The sequence below is a fragment of the Epinephelus lanceolatus genome, chromosome 11, assembly GCF_041903045.1.
Source record: "Epinephelus lanceolatus isolate andai-2023 chromosome 11, ASM4190304v1, whole genome shotgun sequence".
In the NCBI taxonomy this organism is placed as follows: Eukaryota; Metazoa; Chordata; class Actinopteri; order Perciformes; family Serranidae; genus Epinephelus; species Epinephelus lanceolatus.
Genome location: NC_135744.1, coordinates 43,577,501 through 43,587,137, shown reverse-complemented (window position 1 = coordinate 43,587,137; position 9,637 = coordinate 43,577,501). Strand labels below are relative to the sequence as shown.

The 9,637-nt window shown below is 36.9% G+C and overlaps 1 protein-coding gene across 2 annotated transcripts in view; it reads right to left on the bottom strand.

Moving 5' to 3' along the window:
• Positions 1-453: 453 nt before the first annotated feature.
• ap4m1 (adaptor related protein complex 4 subunit mu 1) overlaps positions 454-9,637 on the bottom strand; it is a 22,195-nt gene continuing 13,011 nt past the window's right edge. For both annotated transcript variants that reach the window (XM_033634661.2, XM_033634669.2), the window contains exons 12-16: positions 8,759-8,850; positions 7,066-7,110; positions 6,732-6,782; positions 1,341-1,458; positions 454-1,072 (exon numbers count right to left, since the gene is read on the bottom strand). In XM_033634661.2, the coding sequence (XP_033490552.1) occupies positions 881-1,072; positions 1,341-1,458; positions 6,732-6,782; positions 7,066-7,110; positions 8,759-8,850 (498 nt within the window). In that variant the 3' untranslated portion in view covers positions 454-880. The remainder of the gene's footprint in view (positions 1,073-1,340; positions 1,459-6,731; positions 6,783-7,065; positions 7,111-8,758; positions 8,851-9,637) is intronic.

Genomic DNA, 9,637 nt, shown 5'->3' with positions numbered 1-9,637 from the left:
GGATATGTCAGGAAGCTGGCTCGCCAAATTACTTCATCAGCTAACAAGATCCATAATATTAACTTATGTATTGTGACAAACAGCTGATTTAAACAACAATAAATCATGTTCATGTACAAAGTTCTTTATGCTAGCTAAGAGTGGTGCAGGAGCGACAAACAAGCTAACTAGAACCTGAGCTAATGTTAGCCAGCTAACTGTAGCCTAGCTCCTCTACATGGACTGTGTCATAACATCAGCTGATAAACTAATTATCAAACAGTAATCGACTCAGTGTGATGGAGCCAATGAAATATAGCAACATTACAGAGAGTAAAGATATTCTAAATATGATTGGTATTTTATTTACCAGCCTTTTATCAACATGTTGACGCTCAGTCAGTCAGTCTGGAGTTTGTCACTGATTGCGGTCGATGCTCAGGAGCTAAAGGAGGAACAGGACGCTGACAGCAGTTCACTTATCAGCCTCAGAGAGGTTTTATTCAACGTACATACCGAACCTTTAAAATCTGCTGATATATTTTTCTTCAGTAGGAACCAGAGGGCTCGCAGCTAAGAGACACAGACAGCAAGTCAGACGGCACTCAGACATGGACTAATATGTTGTTAAACATTTGTTGACATGAGGAGAAAATACAGAATATCAAGAGATTATAACAACAGCAACAGAACACTGGTGTATCCTGTTTTTCATCCTCTCCTCCTGGATTTTAATTCAGTTCCAGTTTTTACAACAGAAACAAAACCAAAACACGTGACTGAATAAAACAGAAGTTCTTGAAGATTAAAGCAGCTCTGTCTTATTTTGAAAGGACACTGACAGTTGTGTGAGTTCATTAGTTTCCTGCAGCTCTGTCATCAAACAGCTGAGACGCTCGGGTTATATCCGGATGATGTAGGAGTCTGAGTGGGTGACGTATCTGACCCAGCGCTGCGATGGGCCGGGCTGGACGGGCGACAGGCGGAGGAAGCGGATCTGCAGCCCCGTGGCGGTGAGTTTGGGCAGCTCAAAGCTCAGACCGACCGGACCGACTTCCAACATGGAGGCAGAGCTGAGGCCGGACACCTCCAGCTGGAAATAGTTAGAGAACAATAATCACGAGGTTGTCCCAAAGCTGTGTCGTGTGTTCGCTCAACTTAATTCATATTAACAAGGCCGCGTGGTCATTTGTTTCTGTTTTCAGACTCATTTTCCAGTTGAGTATTTCACCCCAATCCATCCAACAGATGCTGAGACGTTTCAGTCTGAACACACTGCTGTTAGCATCCACAGAGCCATGATGCTAATGTGGCTAAACATGTTGTGATGTGTGTGTGTGTGTGTGTGTGTGTGTGTGTACCTTGAACAGAGCAGACAGTTGTGTTCCTCCAGTGAAGCGGGGGATCTTCCAGTCAATGGCTCTGCTCTGCAGCTTCAGCTCTGCGCTCTGATCAGGACTGCTGAGCTCCTGAGACAGACTGACACCACAACAACACACAGTAAACTTCTAATGTTAATGTTAGAGACTGCAGACGACCCCGAGGAGGTCAGAGGTCATCAGGTTCAGGTGTTCCTGCAGGTGATGTGACGGTAAGCAGTGAGGCAGAAAAGCTTTCAGAGGTGATTTGATGAATAATCCTGCAGAGAGCTTTCAGCTGATGAAACGTGAGCTGAACGCTGAGCTGAACGCTGAGCTGAACGCTGAGCTGAACGCTGAGCTGAACGCTGAGCTGAACGCTGAGCGTCACAGTCACCACTGGACTCATCACCTTCACCTGCTGCTGCTCAGAGTCACCTCGGCTCCTTCAGAGGCTCAGTGAGACTCCGTCCATCATTCAGATAACACACAGAGGAACAATCAGGCAGGTGTGTGTCACTGAAAAGGTCCTGCCTTCTGTTCTGTGCTGCAACTTCAAAATCATTTCATGTCCTTTTAACAGGCTTTAATAATACGGCCTGATAATAATAAATATACAGATATAAAGAAATAAACATTTAAGGCTGACAATGTGTCCCCTCATCATGTTAAGTTCAAGTGTCTCTAAATGTTATCCTTTTATTTCTGTGTAAAATACAGCAGAAAGGACGGACGTACTTAATCTAATCTTAATTATAATCTAAAGATTCTGTTCAGTACAGATTAATGTGGAGATTATTTTCTTGATTGTTTGGTTGGTATTTAAAAATAAAGACTTAGCATCTCGAAATAATGAGTTAGTATCTGAAAGTGACTCAGAATCTCAAAGTAATGACTTAATTACTTAAAATAACGTCTTCTTATCTCAAAATAACGACTTAGCATCTCAAAAGAAAGATAGTATCTCTAAACTATAACTTCATATCTATAAATAATGAATTTCTATCACAAAATAATTCATCTCTCAATATTACGAGTCTGTGTTTAAATTTAATGACTTAGTACCTCAAAATAAAGACTTTAGAGTATTTAGAAGAGTACATTCAGTAGCCTAATAATGGGCTTTCAAAAAAAACGCCTTGCCTTCATAGGCAAGTTTATTTCCGTAGAAGTCGTCTAAGACTCAGGGTACAGTATATGAAACCTACAGCATACGAAACCTACAGTATATGATACCTACAGTATATGAAACCTACAGTATATGATAACTACAGTATATGAAACCTACACTATATGAAATCTACACTATATGAAACCTACACTATATGAAACCTACAGTATATGAAAACTACAGTATATGAAACCTACAGTATATGATACCTACAGTATATGATAACTACAGTATATGAAACCTACAGTATATGATACCTACAGTATATGAAACCTACAGTATATGATAACTACAGTATATGAAACCTACAGTATATGAAACCTACAGTATATGATAACTACAGTATATGAAACCTACAGTATATGATAACTACAGTATATGAAACCTACAGTATATGAAACCTACAGTATATGATACCTACAGTATATGAAACCTACAGTATATGATACCTACAGTATATGAAACCTACAGTATATGATAACTACAGTATATGAAACCTACAGTATATGATACCTACAGTATATGAAACCTACAGTATATGATAACTACAGTATATGAAACCTACAGTATATGAAACCTACAGTATATGATAACTACACTATATGAAACCTACAGTATATGATAACTACAGTATATGAAACCTACAGTATATGATAACTACAGTATATGAAACCTACACTATATGAAACCTACAGTATATGATAACTACAGTATATGAAACCTACAGTATATGATACCTACAGTATATGAAACCTACAGTATATGATAACTACAGTATATGAAACCTACAGTATATGAAACCTACAGTATATGATAACTACACTATATGAAACCTACAGTATATGATAACTACAGTATATGAAACCTACAGTATATGATAACTACAGTATATGAAACCTACACTATATGAAACCTACAGTATATGATAACTACAGTATATGATAACTACACTATATGAAATCTACAGTATATGATAACTACAGTATATGAAACCTACACTATATGAAACCTACAGTATATGATAACTACAGTATATGAAACCTACAGTATATGATAACTACACTATATGAAACCTACAGTATATGATACCTACAGTATATGAAACCTACAGTATATGATAACTACAGTATATGAAACCTACAGTATATGATAACTACACTATATGAAATCTACAGTATATGATAACTACAGTATATGAAACCTACACTATATGAAACCTACACTATATGAAACCTACAGTATATGATAACTACAGTATATGAAACCTACAGTATATGATACCCACAGTATATGAAACCTACAGTATATGAAACCTACAGTATATGATAACTACAGTATATGAAACCTACAGTATATGATAACTACAGTATATGATAACTACAGTATATGAAACCTACAGTATATGATAACTACAGTATATGAAACCTACAGTATATGATAACTACAGTATATAACTACAGTATATGAAACCTACAGTATATGAAACCTACAGTATACGATAACTACAGTATATGAAACCTACAGTATATGAAACCTATAGTATATGAAACCTACAGTATATGAAACCTACAGTATATGATGACTACAGTATATGAAACCTACAGTATATGATAACTACAGTATATGATACCTACACTATATGAAACCTACAGTATATGAAACCTACAGTATATGATAACTACAGTATATAACTACAGTATATGAAACCTATAGTATATGAAACCTACAGTATATGAAACCTACAGTATATGATGACTACAGTATATGAAACCTACAGTATATGATAACTACAGTATATGATACCTACACTATATGAAACCTACAGTATATGAAACCTACAGTATATGATACCTACAGTATATGAAACCTACAGTATATGATAACTACAGTATATGAAACCTACAGTATATGAAACCTACAGTATATGATAACTACAGTATATGAAACCTACAGTATATGAAACCTACAGTATATGATAACTACAGTATATGAAACCTACGGTATATGATAACTACAGTATATAACTACAGTATATGAAACCTACAGTATATGATACCTACACTATATGAAACCTACAGTATATGAAACCTACAGTATATGATACCTACAGTATATGAAACCTACAGTATATGATAACTACAGTATATGAAACCTACAGTATATGATAACTACAGTATATGATAACTACAGTATATGAAACCTACAGTATATGATACCTACACTATATGAAACCTACAGTATATGAAACGTACAGTATATGATAACTACAGTATATAACTACAGTATATGAAACCTACAGTATATGATACCTACACTATATGAAACCTACAGTATATGATAACTACAGTATATGTGAAACCTACAGTATATGAAACCTACAGTATATGATACCTACAGTATATGAAACCTACAGTATATGATAACTACAGTATATAACTACAGTATATGATAACTATAGTATATGATAACTACAGTATATGAAACCTACAGTATATGAAACCTACAGTATATGATAACTACAGTATATGAAACCTACAGTATATGATACCTACACTATATGAAACCTACAGTATATGAAACGTACAGTATATGATAACTACAGTATATGAAACCTACAGTATATGATAACTACAGTATATGAAACCTATAGTATATGAAACCTACAGTATATGATAACTACAGTATATGAAACCTACAGTATATGAAACCTACAGTATATGATAACTACAGTATATGAAACCTACAGTATACGATAACTACAGTATATGAAACCTACAGTATATGATAACTACAGTATATGAAACCTACAGTATATGAAACCTACAGCAGACAAGCGGAGCACCTGGCCTTCCACCCATCATTGATTTAAATTTACATGACTTTCAATAACAAATGAGCAGCACCTCTTCCTGCTCACCTGTGACACTTCCTACTTTGTAAATGTGGTTACTTTTAAAAACTGAGCCAAACTCTAAACAACAGACACAGGTTTTATTTCCTGATCACAGAGACCAGGAACTGACTTCATGTTGACATAGTTGAGCCATCATAAAATGCACACTGAAAAACTTCCTCAAAGGAATAACACAGTATCTCAAAATAAAGACTTAGTGTCTAAAAAGAAATTACATCTTATCTCCATATAATGAGTACTTAGGACTTAGACGTGGACTTAGTACTTTAAAATAACGAGAAACTTTTTCAACAAAATGACTCACCTGCCTCTAAATGACTTATCTCAAAATAATGAGTTATTATCTTAATATAATGACTTGATGTCTCGAAATAAGGACTTAGTATTTAAATATAATGACTCAGTACCTCAAAATGAGAAACATTGTCTAAATAATGACTTAGTATCTCAAAACAGTAACTTTGCATGTAAATATAATGACTCAGTGTCTAAAATTAACAATCGAAATGATGACTATTTTCAAACCACTTCATAAAAAGATGACTTCTTATTTCAAAGTAATGACTCAGTCTCTCAAAATATTGACGTAGCATTTTGAAATAATTATTAGTATCTAAAAATGACTTGTATCTCAGAATAATGAAATACTATCTCTAAACAATAACTCTGTCTAAATAAATGACAAATAATGACATAGCATCTCCAGGTCATGAGTAAGTATGTCAAAATTAAGACTAAGTATCTGAAAGTGACTCAGTATCTCAAATAATTACTTAATGCCTTATATTATGTCGTATCTCCAAATAATTAGTTAGTGTCTGACTTCACTTCTTAATATAACGACTCAATGTCTCAAAAGAATGAGATAGTATTTCTAAACAATAACTTTGTCTAAATAATAACTCATTCTCTTAACATAATGACTTAGTTCTTCAAAATAATGACAAACTTTGTTAAAATAATGACTTACTCATCACAAAATGCGAATCTCAAGATAACGATACACTAAAGAACAAAGTTTCTGGTTAGTTTGAGATACTCAGTCATTGTTTTGTGATATCATCATTATTTTAATAAAGTTCCTCATAATGACTTTTAGGATCTTTTTTCGTCACGTGCTAATTTTTCATCCTTTTTATTTTTTTACTGCTGGTAATGGGTTTTTATAATGGACTCAATCAGTGAGATGAAGGCTACAAAGACAACAGCAGAGTCATATTCAAATAACAACACAGGCTGTGAGGTCACAGAGCATTTGTTTGCATACGGATTGATTTCCATAACAAACATTTGAAAGGGAGCGTCTCACCTCACAGAGCCTTTGGGAACAGGGATGGTGGCACAGACATTGATGGCAGCGCTGCAAACACAATGACATCATCATCATCATCATCAGCGCTGTCATCTACTAATCCTCAATATGTTTATTGACACTAAGTGCTCACAGATTACCTGTCACACTGCTGGGAGTGTTTGCATTTTTAATTTACTCTCTTCAACATCACTCAGACACCAGAAATATTAAAACACACCAGAACCACCTGTTGGTTGGTGTGAGGACGTGTTTTTAATCCTACAGTTTAGTGGAGAAAACTGAAGTTTGTGAGGATGTTTGTTCTCCACTGGATGAAATAAAAACTGACCTCTTTGGGGGCAGATCACAGCGAAGCTTCAGGTACATCAGCAGCCTGCAGACCAACAACAACAACAACCATCTTAGAATGAAACTTGATGAAGGAAAGATTTTTTTCCTTCAGGATATTAGTGCAGGTTTCGACACCACTGATCACAGCATCTCTCTAAACCAGCTCAAAACCCATCAGAACATTTCAGACACAGTTCTAACCTGGTTCATGTCTCAGAGTGCTTTCACACCTGCCCTGTTTGGTTCGGTTTAATCGAACTCCAGTTGGTTTGCCCCCTCAGCGCAGGTGTGAACACACCAAAACAATGGGACCAAGACCTACTTGAAACCTTGATGTTGTCTTTGACTGTGACCTCAAGTGAGAAACCTAAAATGCATTTTTCCATCTCAGAAATATCGCCCATGTGCCACTTCTTTTGTCTAAAGAAGACACAGAGAAACTTGTTCATGCTTTTATCTCACACAGACTTTACTGTCTTGTTCTTGGGTCTCTCAAAGAAACCTTTAATAAAAATCCAGATGATCCAAAATGCAGAAGCAGAGTGGTGGTTAAACAAAAAGGATCTTACTCATTAACACAAAACTCTGTCTCTGTAGGATCCTTTCATTACTGCTGTCAGATACGTAGAATAACAATCAGACCCTGTCAGTCAGTAATCTCTCAAGACAGATTCTGCAATCTACACTGTAGAATCTGTCGGCAGCCCTATGTGAAAGACGACTAGAGGGGGGGAGGGCGGGGCTTTGAGTTTGAACAATGCTGTGCTTTAGCCAATCACAATGGAGGGGGCGTGGCCGAGACGTGCAGGTGTCCCCAGGAAATGTGTACCTACAGAAACAGCAAGCTCCGCGTCCATAGCTACCACTCCAGTGCCATCTCGTCAACGTGAAAAAAAATATTTTTTCCAGCGGATGTCTTAGTTACAACATGACTGAGCTAACTGGAGTAGTTTCATGTCGTATCTGACAACGGGAGGCTTTTAACAGATGACGTCCTGATGTTAGCTTTGCTAACTGTCCCTGTCAGCTGCAGCCACTGATGCTTTCTAGACATCGTGATTTCCCAAAACTGAATAAATACCACACGTAGCAACACAAAACTGCTTTGCTAGCTCAATCATGTTGTAACTAAGATATCCGCTGGAAAAAATATTTTATTCACGGACCGTTTATTGAGTTATTACCTTATATTTATACAGTCTATGGTTATAGACAACGCTAACGGCTAACGTTAACAGCTAACGGTTAGCCCAGCTAATCTACGGTAACCATGTTAATTACAAAACACACATAAATAGTAACGTTTGTTCAGTCATTGTGTTTATAGACTTAACAAACATCAGATTAGTCTACACGGTGATATAGTGACGTGAAAAATGTGATATATAGCTAAACTCTGCTGGTTTTCTACCCAAGTATTTGTAAACAACACGGCGATTTCTTGGGGGCACCGCCGGAAGTGAAGGGCGTGAGGCCCCTGCACTTCCGGTTAGTCAAAAAACTCCGGGCTGTGCCTCCAGAGGTAAAGGAAGAAAAAAAATATATATATATATATATTTTTTTTTTTACCGATGGATTTCCAGATTAGTCAGTCAGTGACATTGTGTTTGGACAGAAAAATAAACGGGAAGTAAAAGTGTGTGACCAGCAGCTGTGTTCAGAGTCGGTAAGGTGGGACTGTGGGACTGTACCTTCCTCCGCTGTCTCTCTCGATGGTCGGAAAGAGACGGAAAGGAGGTGCTGACGGCAGATCGTCACTTAGCTGATACTGCATCACTGTTTGCTGCAGCAGGAGGAAGAGGAGGAGATGAAGAAGATACAGGGTCAGATGATATATCTGGTCCAGTTTGACACAGATAAAATGTGAGAGTGAATAAAAAAAGGGGAATGGACATGATGGATCGGGTTCATCTGAATGAGCAGTCTGTGATTAATGTGTTGAAACATTTGAAAAGCTGCAGGAGGAATCTGTGAAAGCAGCTTAGAGACTTTCATCACAGTTAAGCTCTGCAGCAGGAAAACAAAGGCTTTAGTTTCACCAAGGTTCTGATGTTCAGATTGTGTTTAAACTGTTTCAGAGACGTGTTGATTCCACTGTGACATCATTAAGAAGTAAAACAGTCTGTTCCATCACATCAAACCATCTTCTTCACTTTACTTCAAAATGTACCATCCTCTGCTTCCTCATCTTCAACACGACAGACGATAACTGTAGATTTTTTTTGGCAAGATGGCTGCCAAGCTGCAGACAACTTTGAGACCAACAAACAAACCTGGTTGTGTTTAAGTGAATCACTGCTGTGTTTCCAGCGGCTTTTTAGGCTCCAAACTGGATATTTTAAGCTGAAGCATGATCTTTTCCATACCATAACCAAGTGGTTTTTGTGCTTAAACATAACCACAGTAACTATAGCGTTGCTGAAACCCTGTTCACACAGAGAGCATTTTAGCAGCTGGAGGTGGCTTTTTGTAGCTGTTCTTAGGTTGCGACGCGCCTGGAGTTTTTGCTGTAGCGCTCTGAACTCTTCAAGGTAACAAACTTCAACCCAGAGCAGAAAAGCGCCCCACGT